This window comes from Dendrobates tinctorius, unplaced genomic scaffold, assembly GCF_039654945.1.
Source record: "Dendrobates tinctorius isolate UK_male_01 unplaced genomic scaffold, ASM3965494v1 ptg000011l, whole genome shotgun sequence".
Classification (NCBI taxonomy): Eukaryota; Metazoa; Chordata; class Amphibia; order Anura; family Dendrobatidae; genus Dendrobates; species Dendrobates tinctorius.
This window is the reverse complement of record NW_027361679.1, coordinates 116478010-116499066: the sequence shown is the minus strand read 5'-3', so window position 1 is coordinate 116499066 and position 21057 is coordinate 116478010. Positions and strand designations below refer to the sequence as shown.

At 47.4% G+C, this 21057-nt stretch overlaps 1 protein-coding gene and 1 long non-coding RNA gene across 10 annotated transcripts in view; one reads left to right on the top strand and one right to left on the bottom strand.

Annotated features, from left to right (window-relative positions):
- The window catches only part of LOC141049867 (uncharacterized), a 192469-nt gene that overhangs the window by 102926 nt on the left and 68486 nt on the right, over positions 1 to 21057 (bottom strand). The window lies entirely within an intron of this gene.
- The window catches only part of LOC141049826 (ADAMTS-like protein 5), a 289658-nt gene that overhangs the window by 234398 nt on the left and 34203 nt on the right, over positions 1 to 21057 (top strand). The window contains exon 11 of one of the 8 annotated variants that reach the window (XM_073546672.1): positions 15879 to 16044. The exons of the other annotated variants lie outside the window; for them this stretch is intronic. Coding sequence (XP_073402773.1) covers positions 15879 to 16036 — 158 coding nt within the window. The 3' untranslated portion in view covers positions 16037 to 16044. The remainder of the gene's footprint in view (positions 1 to 15878; positions 16045 to 21057) is intronic. 8 annotated transcript variants of the gene reach the window in all.

Here is a 21057-nt window from a genome sequence, read left to right as displayed (position 1 = left end):
AGTTGCCAGGTCCTGTCCTGCTGTGTCTCTCGTTTCCACCTCCAGGGGGCTGTATATCCTGCCCCGTACCCTTTATCCTGAGTCTGTTCCTGTACCTGACCTTGTCTAAACTCAATCCTATACTTGTACCTGTTTGTATCCTTGACTGTAGCTTCCCTTACCTGCTGTGTGTAACCTTGTGGTAAATTTTTTACCATAACCAGGTTCCTCGCATCATGTTCTCACATGCTTTATGCATTTAATAGCCCTCTGTGTCTGTACTGTTACATATTTAGACTGTTAACTGGTTCATGCAGCAACAGGAACACCCGATTCTTACACTATGGCTGGTCCAAACAATAAAAGCAATTGTTACCATCCACCTTTCGAGTCTCCCCTTTTTCCTTATAGATTGCAAGCTTGCGAGCAGGGCCCTCATTCCTCTTGGTATCTGTTTTGATCTATGTGTTTATTGCTGTAATGTCTATTGTCTGTAGAATTCCCCTCTATAATGCAAACTGCTGCGGAATATGTTGGCGTTATAGAAATAAAATTATTATTATTATTATCTTTGTGTATATTCTGTCTGCTCTGCACTTGATCCGCAACCTGCGGCTCTACTCTTTGCTCTGCAACCTGCGTCTCTGCTCTTTGCTCCGCAACCTGCAGCTCTGCTGTTTGCTCCGCAAACTGCGGTTCTGCTCTTTGCTCCACAACCTGTGGCTCTGCCCTTTGCTCCGCACCTTGTGGTTCTGTTCTGCTCTGCACCTTACGGTTCTGCTCTGCATCCCACAATTCAGCTCTACATCGCACCCTGCAGTTCTGCCCATTAGTCTGTACTGGCTCCTACTGGTTCCTGTCCCTCCAGTCAGAACTGGTTCCTACCAGTTCCTCTCTCTCGTCAGAACTGGTTCCTACTGGTTCCTGTCCCTCCTGTCTAAACTGGTTCCTACCTGTTCCTTTTTCCCACTCGTACCTGCCTGTGTTCCTGTCCTACCTGAACCAGTTCCAGTCCCATTAGCCATGCCCGCCTGCCTGCTAGAGTGGCAGCCATGCCCACCTGCCTTCCAGAGTGCCAGCCTGCCTGCCAGAGTGCCAGCCGTGCTCACCTGCCTGCCAGAGTCCCAGCAGTGCCCACCTGCCTGCCAGAGTGCCAGCCATGCCCGGCTGCCAGAGTGCCAGTCATTCCTGTCTGTACTTGCCCGCACCTGTTATTTGTGTTTAGCCCCTCAGTGGGATCAGCTGCCACAGCCAGACACCGCCCTGGAGTGGTACCTGGCAGCTACCTGCCGCACAAGCCTGACCTCACCATCAGAGGCTCCAGTGAACACCAAGGTAGCTGCTTAGTCAAGCCCTTTCCAGGGTAGTCTGGTTTGTGGCACAGTGGACGCTGCGAACTTGCCTTCGGAGCGCCCCCCCTGTGACTTCACTTGGGCTCACCCATTCCTAGCGTGCCTTGCTCATAACATCAGTGGAGTGCGCTCCCCGGAAGCTAGGCTCACTGCAGAGCTGCAGCCAAAGATGGAGGAGGGAGAGCAGCCCACATCTTTGCCGCCCACAATGCATATACACTAAGGCCCCCTGGTGTCATGATCTGCTTAGTTCTTGGGATTAGGTAGTTCAGAGGTTAATCTGGACAGCCTCACTCAGATTCTGGGAGGCTTTTTAGAGCCTCATTGTGGGTTCATTCCTCGTCGCCTATACTCAGACCCTTGGCCAAGTGTGTGTGACCCTGGTGTGCTTTGTGCCTGTGATACTTTATGCTTGTTTGGTTTTGATCCAGTTCTGTCCCTGTTACGAGTTCTGCCTGTCCCTCTTGTACTGCGCTACCCTCTGGAGAAAGAGAAAGGACACTATTGTAGCTGTTTACTATGGGTCACCTGGACAGACTGAAGATATGGATGAACTCTTTTTGCATCACATGTCTGTGTTCTAAAAAAAAAAGTACAAGATACTGATCATGGGAGATTTTAACTGCCCAGATATTTGTTGGGAATCTCAGGCAAAAGTACTGTATCCAGAAAATTCTTATCTTCTCTTGCTGACAACTTTATCTTTCAAAAGGTAGAAGAGAGAACAAGATGATCTGCAATCTGGGACCTAATTCTTACCAGCAAGGAGGAAATGGTTGAGGAAATAAAGTTGGCTGGGAATTTAGGAGGTAGCGATCATGCTATCCTCAAATTTTGAATTACAAGAGGAGGAAGACCAGCGAGTATTCAGACTTTAAGGTTAGACTTCAGAAAGGCAGATTTTAATGGACTCAGAAAGAGAGTAGGAAAGGTCCAATGGCTGGATATTCTAAAGGACAGAAATGTTCAAGACAGATGGGAGATTTTGCTAAATGACATTCTCACCGCATAATCTGTAACAATGTATATCAAATGGAAAGAGGGGGCATATATAAAGAAGAATATAATGTGGTTTGCAGGGAATGCAGGGCAAGTGTTTAAAGAGATAAAGCCAGTAGTGAAGTAAGGCTTGCAAGGAAGACCAACAGCAGTGAAAAAGGATTTTAGGAGTATGTCAAAAGCAAAAGAAAAGTGAGATACGCTATGGGATTTTTACAGGATGAAAAAGGTGAAGTGGTCAAAAATGATGAGTAGGCTGATCTTTTAAATTCGTATTTTGCATGTGTTTTCTAAGAAAGCAATTGTAACATCAACTGATCTTTACGGTGCCATTGGTGGAATAAAATAATCCACACTATCCATAAACCGATAGATGAAGAGGGAACACTTAGCTAATTTAAATTAATTTAAATCTCCTAATCCAGATGAATTACATCCTAGGGTACTGAAAGAGTTAGCAGAGGAAATTCCAGAATCACTAGCCAGAATCTTTGAGAAAACCTGGAAAACAACAGAAGTTCTAGAAGAGTGGAGAAGGCAAATATTGTCCCTATCTTCAAAAAAGGAAAGAAGATGTAGCCAAGAAATTACAGGCAAGTGAGCCTTACTTCTAAACCAGGAAAGATATTTGAGCAAATTATTAAGCAGCATGTACAGTGAAGGAAATAATTATTTGATTCCTTGCTGATTTTGTAAGTTTGCCCACTGACAAAGACATGAACAGTCTATAATTTTAAGGGTAGGTTAACTTTAACATTGAGAGATAGAATATCAAAAATAACATCCAGAAAATCACATTGTATAAAATATATAAATTAATTTGCATTTTGCAGTGAGAAATAAGTATTTGATCCCTCTGGCAAACTGTCAGAGACACCGCACTGAACTTGCTCACTGAGCCAGTGCGCGTGCCCCGAGTAAGCGAAAGCGTGCTCAAAGCTACCTGTGGAGCGGGCAGCAACCGAATAGATGCGCACTTCAGAGCTGCAGGGCCTGAAGCACGTGACTGCTAGAGGCGTGGCTTAAACTCCACAGATCTAGGAGCCGCAAGACAATTCCTAGCAGAGTAACTGTGAGACAAAGTTACCAAGGGGCATAGACAGAGAGAATAGTCAGGACGTAGCCAATGAGTCATACACAGATAGCTGCAAGGTACAACAGGGGCGAGCAGAGAGTAATCAGGTCACAGGCAATGGGTCATACACAGATAATAACGCAGTACAAAATCAACAGGCAAACTCACAACGGGAAACAGAATCGGGTCAGAACCATATAAACAAGCTATAGCAATAAACAGGCACACGGGGGTCAGCACACTAGACCAAAGGCAAAAGTATAACTGGCAGGGATTGAAGCTACCCAGAGGTTTATGAAGCTCTCCCAGAACCAGAAAGAGGCCACAATCATTAACCCTAAGTGTGCAGGTCAAAACCTGCACAGAGCTCCAGACATTAACCCCCGGTGTGCAGCTCAAAAACCTGCATTGGGATCATGTCAGTACCCCCCTCTCAACGGGGGGCCTCTGGACCCCCAGGCTTCCCCGGGTACTTGGCATGGAACGCCCGAACCAGGCGATCCGCATGTACCGAATGAGCAGGGACCCATGAGCGCTCTTCTGGTCCATATCCCTTCCAGTGGACCAGGTACTGCAAAGAGCGGCGCACCCGCCGAGAGTCCACAATATGTCCGACCTCATACTCCAATTGACCCTCCACCAGCACTGGAGGAACAACAGTCTCAGAGTTCTCTTTGACAGATCCTGCTGGTTTCAACAGAGACTTATGGAACACATTAGATATTTTTAAGGAGGCGGGGAGACGCAACCTATATGCCACAGGGTTGACTATCTCCATAATCTCGTACGGACCATTGAACTTTGGTCCCAACTTAACTGATGGTACCTTCAAGTTGATGTTACGCGTGGAGAGCCAAACCTTCTCTCCCACCTGAAACATGTCTCCCGAGGCTCTCTTTTTGTCCGCAAAATATTTGTATCTCCCCTGGGCCCGAGAGATATTACGCCGGACTTCAGCCCAGAGGTTTTTTAACCGTTGAACAGACCCCTCTGCTCCTGGACAACCGGAATCCACCTGAGAAAACTCCCCAAAATGCGGATTAAAGCCATAGTTAATCAGGAATGGGGACATGTTGGTGGACTGACTCACCCGGTTGTTAAAAGCAAATTCAGCCAACGGTAACGCATCACACCAATCCTCCTGTCTGGCGGAGGTCAGACACCTGAGAATTTGTTCCAGGGATTGATTGGTGCGTTCCGTCTGACCATTGCTCTCCGGGTGATATGCTGACGAGAAGGAGAGTGAGATGCCCAATTTCATACAGAACGCCCTCCAAAATTTGGCCACAAACTGCACACCTCTGTCAGACACAAAGACATCAACAAACTGGAGCAAGTTCAGAAAAGAACGACCAGAATGGTGACCGGTCTGCAAACCCTGTCTTATGAGGAAAGGTTGCAGGATTTGGGAATGTTTAGTTTGCAAAAGAGAAGACTGAGAGGAGACTTAATAGCTGTCTACAAATATCTAAAGGGCTGTCACATTGTAGAAGGATCAACTTTATTCTCATTTGCACAAGAAAAGACTAGAAGCAATGGGATGAAACTGAATGGGAAGAGACACAGATTAGATATTAGAAAAAACTTTTTGACAGTTAGAGTGATCAATGAGTGGAACAGGCTGCCACGAGAAGTGGTGAGTTCTCCTTCAATGGAAGTCTTCAAACAGAGGCTGGACAGACATCTGACTGGGATGATTTAGCGAATCCTGCTTTGAGCAGGGGGTTGGACCAGATGGCCCAGGAGGTCCCTTCCAACTCTACGATTCTATGATTCTATGAGACACAACATTCAGGGGTACCCCATGCAATCGGACCACATGCTGCACAAACAACCTTGACAATGTTTCTGCTGAAGGTAATGCTGCCAAGGGAATGAAATGGGCCTGTTTAGAAAACCTGTCCACCACCACCCAGATCACGGTATTGCCCCTGGAAGGTGGAAGACCGGTAATAAAATCCATGGAAAGATGAGTCCATGGCCTATCAGGAACCGGTAAAGGTATGAGTTCCCCAGCCGGTCGGTTATGCGAGCTTTTGGAACGGGCACACATGCCACAAGCAGAAACAAATTCCTTGACATCGGCCCTTAATGAAGGCCACCAAAAACCCCTGGTTACTGCCTCTCTAGTGGCCGTGATACCTGGATGAGCACTCAGCCTAGAATCATGAAACTCCTGCAGAAGTCTAGGCCGCAATGAATCTGGAACAAACAGTTTATCGCTTGGCCTGGTTGCCGGAGCTAGGGCCTGAGCCCTTAGGATTTCTTGTTCCAACTCAGTTGAGACCCATGCCACTACCACCCCTGGGGGAAGAATGGAGGACGGCGGCTCAGGGGGAGACACTGGATCAAAACTTCTGGACAGGGCATCCGCTTTAACATTTTTGGATCCTGGTCGAAAAGTAATTGAGAACTGAAATCGTGAAAAAAAAAGTAACCAACGGGCCTGTCTAGGAGTAAGCCTCTTAGCAGATTCAAGGTATGCCAAATTTTTGTGATCCGTGACAACCGTGATAGGGTGAGCCGCCGCTTCCAAAAAGTGCCTCCATTCCTCAAATGCCAGCTTGACCGCAAGAAGTTCTCTATTGCCTACATCATAGTTTTTCTCAGCTGAAGAGAACTTCTTGGAGAAGAAGGCACAGGGTTTGAGATTGGTAAGGGTGGCCGGACCCTGGGACAGCACAGCCCCCACCCCCACTTCAGAAGCATCCACCTCCACAATGAATGGTTTGGACGGGTCAGGTTGCACCGACACCGGGGCAGACATAAAACATTTCTTAATTGCTGAGAAGGATTCCTTAGTGAGTACAGACCAATTTTTTACATCAGCTCCCTTCTGGGTAAGATCCGTGAGTGGTTTAACCACTTGTGAGAAACCTTTAATGAATCTCCGTTAATAGTTCGCAAATCCTAAGAAGTGCTGGAGCCCCTTGAGATCTCGAGGCTGAACCCAGTCAGCGATCGCCAGCACCTTCTTAGGATCTATACGAAACCCCTCACAGGACACAATCAACCCCAAAAAAGACAACTCCTGTACAAAAAACTAACATTTTTCCAGTTTGGCGAACAATTGGTTCTCCCTGAGTCTCTGGAGAACAGTCTTTAGATGTTGCAAGTGAGATTGACTGTCCGGGGAATACACCAAAATATCATCCAAATAAATAATAACAAAATGGCCTATCAGATCAGAAAACACAACATTGATGAAATTTTGGAAAATAGCGGGTGCATTAGTTAACCCAAATGGCATTACCAGGTTCTCGAAGAGTCCCTCTGATGTGAGGAATGCCGTTTTCCACTCGTCCCCTTCCCGAACCCTTATCAGATTGTAGGCCCCCCGCAGATCCAACTTGGAGAACCATTGGGCCCCAGCTAACTGGTTACATAAGTCTGGGATGAGGGGAAGTGGGTAAGAGTTCCTAACCGTTATCTTGTTCAGTTCCCGAAAGTCGAGGCACGGCCGCAAACCACCATCTTTTTTCTTCACAAAGAAGAACCCCGCTGCCACAGGTGACACAGAAGGCCTGATATGCCCTTTGCGGAGACTCTCAGCTATGTACTCCTTCATGGCTTGGCGCTCAGGCCCAGACAAATTGAACAATCGAGCCTTAGGTAACTTGGCTCCGGGTACTAAATCAATGGCACAATCATAGGGTCTATGTGGTGGCAGCGCCTCAGCCTCACTTTCGGAAAAAACGTCTTCGAAATCTTTCAGGTACTCCGGAATACCTTCCAGATCGACAGACGACATAGACACTGATTTAACAGCGTTAACAAGATGTCCCCGGTTACCACATTTACTATTGCATCCCCATTGAGTGATTTCCCCTGTAACCCAATCAATGGTAGGATTATGGCGTTGAAGCCAAGGCATCCCCAGTACCAGTCCTGCAGGCAAGTTATCTACCACCAGACAACTTAGTTTCTCCACATGAGTGGAACCCACTTTTAGAGAAAAAAGTTCAGACCTGCAACAGATACCGTCTTGGGTAAGAGGAGATGAGTCAATTGCCACAAGTTTAACAGGATCGTGAAGCCTGACTGTCCCTATCTTATAAAGAGTCATAACCTTGGTATCAATCAGGTTCACAGCCGAACCGCAGTCAATAAAAGCAGTAGTCTGAACAGGACCATAACCAAGTTACAGTTCCACCTGCAGCACCATTTTTGCACATGAGGAAAATTGTACCTGAAGGTCTGGGTAGCCTCCTCGATTACTACCCAGACCTAGTCGTTTCCCGCCATCTTGGAGGATGACGGACAGGAGGGGCAGTCCTTCTTCCAATGTCCAGATTTCCCACAATAGCAGCACAACTGCTTTTCCCGGCGGCGTCTTCTTTCTTTTCCCTCACAGGTGACAGCGTTCACCTCCATAGCCATAGGAAGAGTCTGGGTCTCATCTCCACTGAAGAATAAGGGCGTTTCCTGTTGCATAATGCCTCTAGCCCGCAGCCTGCGATCCATGCGAACCGCTTGGACCATGGCATCCTCCAGGGAGTCAGGCGGAGGATGAAGTGCCAAAGCATCCTTCAGACGTTCACACAGGCCTCTGTGGAACAGCCCCCGCAGGGCGGCGTCACTCCAGGAAATTTCCGCTGCCCAACATCTGAATTCAGTACAGAACCATTCGGCTGAGTGCTCCCCCTGACAGACACTCATCACTTTGTCCTCAGCCAACCGCACTCTATCAGGCTCATCATAAATAAGCCCTAAGGCTTCAAAAAATGCATCCACAGACATTCTCTCAGGGGCAGAAGAGGAAAGCGAGAATGCCCAGGCTTGTGGGGACCCCCTAAGCAGGGACATCACCACCCCCACCCTCTGTTTCTCATCCCCAGAGGAGCGGGGTCTCAAAGAAAAAAAAAAGCTTACAGCCCTCCTTAAATGCCCTGAAATCATCCTTGTTACCAGAAAATATATCTGGCAATTTAACCGGGGATTCAGGTGGGACTAAAATGACATCTCTATTCCCCACCTGCTGGAAGCCAGTGGAAAGTACCCCCTGAACTGAGTCCTCAACCCGCCGTTGGGACTGGGCCAGAGCTTGGTGTTCCAAACTAAGCTTCTGCAGTGACTGAGTCAAGCTTCTCACCTGCTCAGATAAAGCACACATTGGGTCCATGCTGCAGAAGTGAGGAGAGAAAAAAAAATTGCAGGCCAGTTATAATGTCAGAGACACCGCACTGAACTTGCTCACTGAGCCAGTGCGCGTGCCCCGAGTAAGCGAAAGCGTGCTCAAAGCTACCTGTGGAGCGGGCAGCAACCGAATAGATGCGTACTTCAGAGCTGCAGGGCCTGAAGCACGTGACTGCTAGAGGCGTGGCTTAAACTCCACAGAGCTAGGAGCCGCAAGACAATTCCTAGCAGAGTAACTGTGAGACAAAGTTACCAAGGGGCATAGACAGAGAGAATAGTCAGGACGTAGCCAATGAGTCATACACAGATAGCTGCAAGGTACAAGAGGGGCGAGCAGAGAGTAATCAGGTCACAGGCAATGGGTCATACACAGATAATAACGCAGTACAAAATCAACAGGCAAACTCACAACGGGAAACAGAATCGGGTCAGAACCATATAAACAAGCTATAGCAATAAACAGGCACACGGGGGTCAGCACACTAGACCAAAGGCAAAAGTATAACTGGCAGGGATTGAAGCTACCCAGAGGTTTATGAAGCTCTCCCAGAACCAGAAAGAGGCCACAATCATTAACCCCAAGTGTGCAGGTCAAAACCTGCACAGAGCTCCAGACATTAACCCCGGTGTGCAGCTCAAAAACCTGCATTGGGATCATGACACAAACAAGACAATGGAAGAGTCCAGAGGAGATCATTTGCATATTCCCTGTGCCTTCTGGGATAAGTGAAGAGTCTCCACGAGCTCAACGATCACTGGGTTTTGGCATTGCAGCTGAAAAGAGGAAATCGGAAAACCGCGCGCCGATAGGTGCGTGAATTTTGGCTCATCTTTCATCGTTTTTAAGAAATCTCAATATGGAAGAGGCCAGGAGCCATTTGGTGAGCTGCATTTCTTGCTACATGTTCACAGACTTACCAGTGGAAAAGCCAAACTTCACATGCCACAAATGCAAGCTTGTGTCCCTGTTGGAGGAAAAGTTGCAAAATCTCGAAGAGAGGTTAGCTACGTTGAAGATCATTAAGGAAGGTGAAGAGTTCTTAGACAGAGCACAATTATCTCTTCATGTAACAGAAAGAGAAGAAATTCGAAGTGCACCTGAAGAAACAGAGGAATGGAATCATGTGACCCAGAGAAGCAGGAGGATCAGGAGGCAGTCAGCACCCATACTTCTCAGGAACCAGTACCAGGCTCTCACGCAGGAAAACGATGAAGAAATACATCAGGATAAGACTTTGCCCACAAACAGCAACCTTCCACACCTTCAGAATCCTCCTGGATGGAGAAAGAAAAATGTTGTGAAGAAGAAACGGAGAGTGGTGGTCATGGAGGATTCCCTGTTGAGAGGAACAGAGGCCGCTATCTGCAGACCGGATATAACCTCAAGAGAAATGTGCTGTCTTCCAGGTGCAAAAATTAAAGATGTGTCTGACAGGATATCAGAATTCTTCAGACCTACAGATGACTACCCATTCCTGCTACTACATGTGGGGACAAATGACACCGCAAGAAACGACCTGGAAACCATCTGCAGAGACTTTGAAGACTTAGGCAAGAAAGTGAAAGAACTGGGAGCTCAGGTGGTCTTCTCTTCTATCCTCCCAGTGGATGGCCATGGAACAAGGAGGTGGAATAAGATTCTGCAGGTGAACAACTGGCTACGTCGATGGTGCCGTCAGCAGCGATTTGGATTTCTGGATCACGGAGTGAATTACCTATACGATGGACTACTTACTAGAGATGAGGTGCACCTTACGAAGACTGGAAAACATGTATTTGGAAGTCGCCTTGCTACACTTGTAAGGAGAGCTTTAAACTAGAACAACATGGGAAGGGAAGCAAAAGACCAGAAAAAGCCATACACTTGACAAATGTTATTGAGAACTCTGCTATTAGAAGTGGAAAGGAAGAACAAAGACAAAAGAATCTAATTAATAAAAATATTGGAGAAAGAGAAACCAATCACAAACTAAAATATTTCTATACTAATGCACAAAGCATGGGCAACAAACAAGGAGAATTGGAACTACTAACACAGGAAAAGAAATATGACGTCATTGGAATCATTGAGACTTGGTGGGATGATACACATGGTTGGAATACAAGACTAGAAGGATACAACTTATTTGCAAGACTTGATAAACGAAGAGGAGGTGTCGCATTGTATGTTAGAAACACGTATATCTGCACAGAGATTGAAGCTTCAGAGACTGGGAGTTCTGTGGAAACTGTTTGGGTAAGAAAACAAGGACAGAACAATGGAAAGGACACATTGTAGGCATTTACTACAGGCCGCCTGTGCAAGCTGAAGATATGGATGAACTCTTTATGCATCAAATGGCCAAGTTCTCCAAAAAATATGACATAGTTTTCATTGGAGATTTCAACTATCCAGACATTTGTTGGGAATCTCTCTCAGGCAAAACTAACAGGTCAAGGAAATTCTTATCCTCTCTTGCTGACAACTTTATCTTCCAAAAGGTAGGGGAGAAAACAAGGGGAACTGCTACCTTGGATCTAATCCTTATAAACAGGGAGGAAATGGTTGAGGAGGTAAAAGTGGCTGGGACCCTAGGAGGTAGCGACCATGCTATTTTAGAATTTTGGATAACTAGAGGAGGAAGACCTGTGAAGACTCAGACGTCAAGGTTAGATTTCAGAAAGGCAGATTTTAAGGGATTCAGAAAGAGAATTGGAGGGATCCAATGGCTGGATATCCTTAAAGACAAAAATGTCAAGGAAGGATGGGAAATCTTGAAAAATGAAATCCTCAAAGCACAATTATTAACAATTCTGAAAAGAGGGAAGAATAGGAAGCATTTAAGGAAACCAGGATGGATGAACACAGAACTTAAGCACATGCTAAAAAGGAAGAAAAAATGTTTATAAAATGGAAAGAGTGAGGCATATCTAAAGAAGAATATAATGCTGTCTGCAGAACCTGCAGGGCACAAATCAGATTATCTAAAGCTGACAATGAATTGAGGCTTGCAAGAGATGTCAAAAGCAATAATAAAGGATTTTGGGGATATGTCAAAAGTAAAAGTAAGTCAAAGATGCTATAGGATTTTTACAGGATGAAAATGATGAACTGGTAAGACAGGATGTTGAGAAGGCCGAACTTTTAAATTTCTATTTTGCATCTGTTTTCTCAGAAAGCAAATGTAACATCAACTGTTCTTCACTGTCCTATTAAGGGAATAGAATAATCCAGGATATCTATAAACAGAAAGATAGTGAGGAAACACTTAGCTAACCTAAATGAATTCAAGTCTCCAGGTCCAGATGAATTACACCTCAGAGTACTGAAGGAGATAGCAGAAGAAATTTTTGAACCCCTCTCCATAATCTTTGAAAAGAAGACTGGAGAAGAGCAAATGTTGTTCCTATCTTCAAAAAGGGGAAGAAGGTGGACCCAGGCAACTATAGGCTGGTGAGTCTGACTTCTATACCAGGAAAGATCTTTGAACAAATTATTAAACAACATGTATGTCAGTACCTGGATAAGAATGAAGTGATTAAACAGAGTCAGCATGGGTTTGTAACTAATAAGTCATGTCAGACTAACTTAATTTCCTTCTATGATGAAATCACTGATTGGGTGGATCAAGGAAATGCTGTAGATTTAGTATATCTTGACTTCAGCAAAACATTTGACAAAGTATCTCATACAATCCTTATTGAAAAAATGACTAAGTATGGAATGGACAAGGCAACTGTTAGGTGTATTTATAACTGGTCATAAATGGCTGCACATCCAGTTGGAAGAATGTCTCAAGTGGGGTACCACAGGGCTCTGTCCTGGGCCCTGTATTGTTCAACATCTTTATCAACGATTTAGATGAAGGAATTGAGGGTAAACTGATTAAATTTGCTGATGACACAAAGCTAGGAGGGATAGCTAATACTAGAGAAGAGAGAGAGAGGATTCAAAAAGATATAAATAAACTGGAGCAGTGGGCAGCAACTAACAGAATGGTTTTTAACAGGGAAAAATGCAAAGTACTACATCTGGGCAATAAAAATGAAAAAAGCATATACAGAATGGGAGGAATAGGGCTAAGCAACAGCACATGTGAAAAAGACTTGGGTATACTAATAGATCACAGACTGAATATGAGTCAACAGTGTGATGCAGCAGCAAAAAAGGCAAATGCAATTCTAGGATGTATTAACAGAAGCATACAGTCTAGATCACGTGAAGTCATTATTTCCCTCTACTCCTCTTTGGTCAGACCTCATCTGGAATATTGTGTCCAGTTTTGGGCACCACATTTTAAAAAAGACATCAACAAACTGGAGCAAGTTCAGAAAAGAGCGACCAGAATGGTGACCGGTCTGCAAACCCTGTCGTATGAGGAAAGGTTGCAGGATTTGGGAATGTTTAGTTTGCAAAAGAGAAGACTGAGAGGAGACTTAATAGCTGTCTACAAATATCTAAAGGGCTGTCACATTGTAGAAGGATCATCTTTATTCTCATTTGCACAAGGAAAGACTAGAAGCAATGGGATGAAACTGAATGGGAGGAGACACAGATTAGATAATAGAAAAAACTTTTTGACAGTTAGAGTGATCAATGAGTGGAACAGGTTGCCACAAGAAGTGGTGAGTTCTCCTTCAATGGAAGTCTTCAAACAGAGGCTGGACAGACATCTGACTGGGATGATTTAGCGAATCCTGCTTTGAGCAGGGGGTTGGACCAGATGGCCCAGGAGGTCCCTTCCAACTCTACGATTCTATGATTCTATGGTGGCAAAACCCTTGTTGGCAAACACAGCAATCAGACTTTTTTGTAGCTGATGATGAGTTTTGCGTACATGTCAGGAGGAATTTTGGTCCACTCCTCTTTACAGATCATCTCTAAATCATTAAGATTTTGATGTCGCTTTGCAACTCGGAGCTTCAACTCCCTCCATAAGTTTTCTATGGGATTAAGGTCTGGAAACTGGCTAGGACTCTCCATGGCCTTAATGTGCTAATTTTTGAGCCAATCCTTTGTTGTCTTGGCTGTATGTTTTGGGTCATTGTCTTGCTGGAAAAAGCAGCCACGCGCTATTGGACAATCAAGCAGTCATGGCTTATATCAACCACCAGGGGGGAACCATGTCCCATACTCTGATGATGGCAGAAAACATCCTACTCCAGCTAGCGGAGCAACACATTTGTGAATTCTGTTTCTGGCCTCCCTCTGGTTATTACTGAAGGTAGTGGAGCTGGTCAGATTGACAGAGGGGTTGCGACTTCTCTTTCTGGGCTCCCTCTGGTGGTTACTGGAGGTAGTGGAGCTGATTTGATTGACAGAGGCTGGCCACCTCATAATGAGGATGACGATTGGAGATCTGGGGTTTCAGATTGGGATTTAAGACAGCCGGCTCCCTCTATCCCTCCTGGTGACTTTCTTCCTGTGCCTCCTGAGGTCTTATGTCTCCTGCTCTGTCCCTGCATGTTCAGCTAAGTGGTTCATTTGCTACTCTGTTTGCATTTGATCTGGTTTTGTCTATCTCTGCTTTGTGTGGGTCAGCCAGCTCCGGCTGGGGCTGTGCTGAATTACTGCCCATATGTTACTGCTTGTGCCAGTTTGTTTTGTCCCCTGTCATATTGGTCTCTTTTTGCTTTGCTTTCAGAATATACCAGAGTGTTGATATAGTGGGGGCGAAGTCGTGCGACTTCAGTGTTTTTTGTGCATCAGACGTGTTGGACTTTTGCAGGGTTTTTTGCGTGATTGCAGACAGTGTTTTTCCTTTCATGTCCTGTCTAGTCAGTGTGGGCCCCATCATTTGCTCAGTCTATTTTCCTGCCTGCGTTTGTGTTTTTCATCGTGTCTCACCAACAATATATGTTTGGGGGCTATCTATTCCTTAGGGGTCTGCTTCGGGGCCGTTTAGATTTCCCCTTTTTTGCTTTAGGCTTAGTTAGCTCTCCAGCTGTGCTGAGGCATCTAGGATCATCGTAGGTACGCTCAATGGCTACTGCTAGTTGTGTGGATAGGATCAGGGGTCTGCAATCCGCTTAGGTACCAACCTCTCTGGTTTTCTGTGGCTTAGCCAGGGCTTGCTATCCTCCTCGGTGACCCATTCATAACACAACACCTACTGTCCCTGATGGCACTTCACATAAGGGGAATAGACAACACAAAGGCAGACTTCCTGAGTTGTGAGAAATTGAGACAGGGAGAATGGTCTCTGAATTTACAAATTTTCCAGCAGATAGTGCAGGCTTGGGGGTGGCCGGAGATAGATCTGTTTGCCACATTACACAACAGAAAAGTGAAGAAATTCTGTTTGTTGAATCCAAGGGACAGTATATGCGCTTCAGGTTCCCTGGAAGTTCAGCAGGATGGCCTATGCATTTCCTCCAATAGCGATGATTTCAGCAGTCACGAGGCATATCAGGGAGGATCAGGTGAGAGTGATTCTCATTGCTCCATTCTGGCCAAAGAGATGTGATTTTCCCTTCTAAGGGCTCATACTCACATGCGAGAAAGTCGGACGAGTCTCACATGTCAATACCTGGCACTGCCACCGGTACTCGGATCAGAGCCTTCAGCTGCAAGTATTTCTATGTAGCTGAATGCACTGATCCGAGTGCCAGCGGCAATGCCGGGTATTGACATATGAGACTCATCCGAGTTTCTCAGGAGTATGAGCCCTAAGGCTAATCATAGAATGGTTGAGTTGGAAGGGGCTTTCTGGGTCATCTGGTCCAACACCCTGCTCAAAGCAGGATTTACTAAATCATCCTAGACAGATGTCTGTCCAGCCTCTGTTTGAAGACTTCCATTGAAGCACAACTCACCACCTCTCGTGGCAGCCTGTTTCACTCATTGATCACCTTAACTGTCAAAAAGTTTTTTTCTAATTTCTAATCTGTCTCCTCCCATTCAGTTTCATCCCATTGCTTCTAGTCTTTCCTTGCGCAAGCGAGAATAAAGATAATCCTTCTAGTCCTTCCTTGACAGCCCTTGAGATATTTGTAGACAGCTATTAAGTCTCCTCTCAGTCTTCTTTTTTTGCAAGCTAAACATTCCCAAATCCTGTAACCGTTCCTCATAGGATATGGTTTGTAGACGGTCACCATTCTTGTCGCTCTTCTCTGAACTTACTACAGTTTGTTGATGTCTTTTTTAAAATGTGGTGCCCAAAACTGGACACAGTATTCCAGATGAGGTCTGACCAAAGAGGAGTAGAGGAAAATAATGACTTCATGTGATCTAGACTGTATGCTTCTGTTAATACATCCCAGAATTGTATTTGCCTTTTTTTGCTGCTGCATCACACTCTTGACTCATGTTCAGTCTGTGGTCTATTAGTATACCGAAGTCTTTTTCACATGTGCAGTTCATGCTAGACAGCCCAGGAATTTACAGGAACTGGAGGCTTTTTGCCAAGAAGAGTGGGCAGCTTTAACATCTGAGAAAATAAAGAGCCTCATCCACAACTTCCACAAAAGACTTCAAGCGGTCATTGATGTTAGAGGGGGCAATACACGGTATTAAGAAATGGGGTATGTAAACCTTTTAATCAGGGTCATTTGCATGTTTTGGGTTGTCTCTATGATTTAAAAAGAGAAACACAGTAGTTTGACAATAAATGGCTTCACCCAACCACTAACCATGAGTGGAGAAAAAGTTTTGGTGTTATCATTCATATTTTCTGAAAAAAGGCCAAGAAAGCAAAAATTCTGCCAGGGTATGTAAACTTTTGAGCACAACTGTATTCCTCCCCCTTCTCACCTTTTGGGTGTGCACTATAGTTTGGGTGTTTTTTTTATAATGTGGTGTTGGTTATGTGTGCAAATTAACCGGAGTTCCTCTCATGCTCTGTGACCCAACCGAAGCATGGGAGAGGTACCGACTTTTATTTCTATAGGTTTTCTGTCATAGCTGGGCCGATCCCTCTCTCAGGTATGCTGTCATGGGTTCCAGAAAAAACGGCTACCAGTAAATAACCGTGGTGTTCTCCTAACATACAATGCAACACCTCCTCCCTTCTTGTTAATACTGTTCCAATAAATAAGTTGTAACCTTCAAGGTTTGTATTCCAAGCATGTGTATCATCCCACAAAGTTTCAGTGATGCCAATGACATCATATCTCTCTTCCTGTGTTAGCAGCTTCAATTCTCCTTGTTTCCCATGCACTGTGCGCCTCTATTTTCATTCAGAGTTTGTTGTTTTTGGTCTTTATTTCCAGGACGTCCACCTGACAGCACCATGGAGGACGTCCTCCTCCTCCTTACAGGGACAGGAAAAGCACACGAGAGGTTAAAAGGTCATGTCCCACCCCCTTTCCCTCAGTGTTTTTCCTGTCCCTGCACGGAGGGACACACGAGAGACTTACCGGAGGGGCTCAGGGGATCGTACGGCCAGTCCAAGCCTTCCCCTGTCAAGAGGTCTGAGGGGGAGTCCCTCTGCCCCAAAGGCCAGGAGCAGGACGACGCTCCTGGAGGGAGCCGTTCCTCCCTATGGGAGGCTCTCGGCTCCAGGACGGACCACCATAGAAACGATGGTCGGCTCCCCGTAGGCGGCTGGCCGAACGGGCACCGACGAGAGGATGGCGCGGGCGGCCCTGGGAGGCAGGAGCGAGGCCTCCAGCAGTCCGCCATATCGGGCGAAGGCTGGGCCCCCGCGGCAGGAGGACACAGCAGACCGCCGCAGCAGGCGGGGGTCGGCTCCCCGCGGCGGCAAGCCAGGTGGCCGACAGGATATCGGCGCGGTCGGCGCCGGGAGGGGAGTGACGGCTCCAACAGGCCACGCGCAGGTCAGCCCGGGCAGGAAGTGGAGGAGACGGCCTATCGCGAGAGGTCGCGCGTCACATCCGGTGACGTCACACGCCGGCCTTGAATCTCAGCACGCTACTGAGGTCCACAGAGCGGGCTACTGAGGTCCACAGAGCGCGCTACTGCCACAGCGCGCGCTTCTGAGCCCACAGCGCACGCTTCAGAGGTCCACAGCGCTCTACAGAACCGCGCCAGGATGGAAGGAAACGTTCCAGCAGGTGGAGGGGTAAGTGCGCATAGCGCAGACCACCCTCCCCCATCCATCCCCACAACCCAGATCTAAGTAGAGCCCCTTCTGTATTATTAGGAGAAGGGAACCCCGGCAGAATCCCCCTCGGGGGTGAAGGACCCGGCAAAGGCCACCTCCAAATCAGTCCGATGCCCCATATGCAGGGTAAAGCTGCCAGACACCTATAACAAGACCCTTTGCGGACCCTGTACCTCAAGGGTCATAGGCGAGGAACAGCCATCCCTCCGCTGATAAGGGAGGAAGTCCGGGCCTCTACAGCCAGCCGCGCACGTCGTCAGTCCCCCAGCCCATGGCCGAGTCGCAAACGTCCAAGGTGGGAGGCAGACCCAGAGTCGGAAGCAAGCCCTAGTGAGGAGTCTGACTTCTGGGACTCGGATCAGGAGGAAGAAGGCGAGATCCTGGGGGATAGACAGGATCAGAGCAGGAAGTACCTGTTCAGACTGGAGGACACGGACGAGTTGGTCCAGGCAGTCAGGAACACTATGCAAATAGAAGAATTTCCTAAACCACAGTCCAGACAGGACTTGATGTTTGGAGGACTAGTGGCCAGGAAACAGGTGGTGTTCCCCGTAAGTGAACACATTAAAACGATGGTCCAGGAGGAGTGGAAGGAGGCAGAGCGTCGGTTGATACTCTCCCGAGACTTTAAAAATAGACTGCCTTTTGATCCCGAGGAAACCCGGGCATGGGAAGAAGTCCCTAAAATAGATGTCCCAGTCGCCAAGGTTACCAAAAAAACGGCCATCCCATTCGAAGACTCATCAGGTCTCCGAGACCCGATGGATAGGAAGGCGGACGTCTTGTTAAAGAGAGCATGGGAGACGTCGGCGGCTCTTATTAGAGCCAACATAGCAGCCACCTCGGTGGCCAGGTCTATGTTTTTGTGGATGGGCCAGTTGGAGGAACGCTTAACCAACAGGACCCCAAGATCAGAGATCTTAGCGTCTCTTCCTCTCATGAAATCGGCCACGGCGTTCCTATCGGATACGTCGGCCGAATCAGTAAGGTTTGCAGCCAGAAACAGCTCCCTCTCTAATGTGGCCCGAAGAGCAGTCTGGCTTAAATCCTGGTCGGGGGACAACGCTTCCAAAACTAAGCTATGCTCCATCCCTTTCTCGGGCCTGAGGGTATTCGGGCCAGCCTTAGATAACATTCTAGAGCTGGTGTCCGATAAAAATAAGGGTTTCCCAGAGGAAAAACCCAGGCGGCCCCAGCCTTTTCGGAGAGGCTCCTTTTCTAGGAGACAGACTGAATTCAGGGGTCGGGCAAGGTCCAATAGAAGCTCCTATAGGAGCTCCTTCAGCAAAGGTGGGAGGAACAAGGGTCCCCATTCACGTCAACATCTGGATCAAGGAGGCAATGACGCCATAGGTATTGGGGGGGAAACTTCGCCACTTCGCAACAAATTGGTCCCGAGTCACCCACAATCAATGGGTCCTCAGAACCATCACGGAAGGCTACAGCATAGAGCTTTATTCTCCTCCCCCCGAGAGATATATTGCCCCCACTGTTGTCCTGGAGGACTCCGCAATGTGGACGGACCTACAGGACATGGTAGACTCAAAGGTCATAGTACCAGTTCCCCCGACAGAAAGAGGAAAAGGGCACTACTCTTCCCTGTTTTCAATCACAAAGCCATCGGGTGAGGCTCGTACCATCATAAACCTGAAACCGCTAAATGCCTGGGTCAGGTACAAGAGATTCCGGATGGAATTGATCCGATCCGCAATCCTCCTAATAGACAGGGATGCCGTCATGTGTACCCTAGACCTAAAAAAGGCTTACTACCAGGTCCCTATCCATCCTTCATCCCCAGAGGCTACTAAGGTTCGCGGTCAGTTTACCGGCCCAGACCTGCCACTTCCAGTTCCAGTGTCTTCCATTTGGGTTGGCCTCAGCTCCCAGAATCTTTACAAAGCTGGTGTTAGAAGTGGTGGCCTACCTGAGAGATCAGGGTATCGTGATCATTCCATATCTAGACGACTTCCTACTGGTGGCAAGATCCAAAGAAGAGCTCATTCGCGACACAGACCGAGCAATTACCGTAATGGAGTTCCTTGGCTGGGTGATCAATTGGGAGAAGTCGGACCTCAGGCCAGAGACCAGGAAAGTATTTCTTGGAGCCCTTCTAGACTCAGCCGACAGAATATCTTGGCTACCCGAGCAGAAGCAGAGGACCATTCAGGCCAGAACCAGAGACCTGTTGAGGCGTCAATGCTCTATAAGAGAGGCAATGGAGGTCTTGGGCCTCATGACGGCCTGCATCCAGTGTGTCCGATGGGCCCAATCCCACTCGAGATCACTACAGAAAGAGATCCTCGCGAGGTGGGACAGAAGTCAGGCATCACTAGACAGACCCTTAAGGCTGCCAGAAAGAGTAAGGGAATCCCTTCGGTGGTGGACACAGTCCAGAAACCTTCAGGTGGGCGTACAATGGACAACCTCTCCATATGTGGTAGTCACCACAGACACCAGCGCGTGGGGTTGTGGAGCCCACATAGAAGGGAAGATCTTCCAGGGGAGATGGCCAGTAGACATCAGGACCAGATCCTCCAACTTCAGAGAGCTCTTCGCGGTTTGGGAAGCGTTGCAAAGAAACCAGTCGGTACTAAAGAATCGTCACGTCCGCATACTATCCGACAATATGACGACAGTGGCACTCCTGAAGCACCAGGGAGGGCCCAGACATCAACCACTACAGGCCCTATCGGGAAGGATATTCACGTGGGCGGAACGAACAGTCCGATCTGTGACCGCAGTACACCTAGAAGGCTCTCAGAACGAAGTAGCAGACTACTTGAGCAGACAACGGATCCACCCGACAGAGTGGGAACTAAACGAAGAGATCTTCGACCATCTCTGTCAGCGTTGGGGGACCCCCAGTATAGATCTTTTCGCAAGCCGAAAGAACTCGAAGGTCCCCAGATTCTATTCCCTGAATCCGACGGACCACCCGGAAGGCGTAGATGCCATGAGCCAGACTTGGGGAGAATCCCTCGCTTATGCATTCCCACCACTGGCTCTCATACCGGCAGTGCTCAGGAAGATACGCGAGGACCATGCAAGAGTGATGTTGATCGTTCCATACTGGCCAAAGAGAAGCTGGTTTCCCCTTCTAGGAGCCATGGCAGTAGGAAACCCAGTCGAGCTACCCCTGCGGAAGGACATCATCCACCAGGGCCCGATCTACCACCCAAACCCAGCAAGACTCCACCTATCGGCTTGGATCCTGAGAGGGACATTCTGAAGGCAAAGGGATTGTCGGATCAGGTCATATCCACCCTACAGGCCAGTAGGAAACCGGTGACATCCGCAATCTACCAAAATATATGGAAAAGATTCTGTCTGGAAGGTGGCAGGTCCGATCTCGGGGTGGGCACCCCCGACCTCCCTAGTATACTAAATTTTTTGCAGGCAGGTTTTAACAAAGGCCTTAAGCCCAGCACTCTGAAAGTACAGATTTCAGCCTTGAGCGCCTTCTTCGACTTCC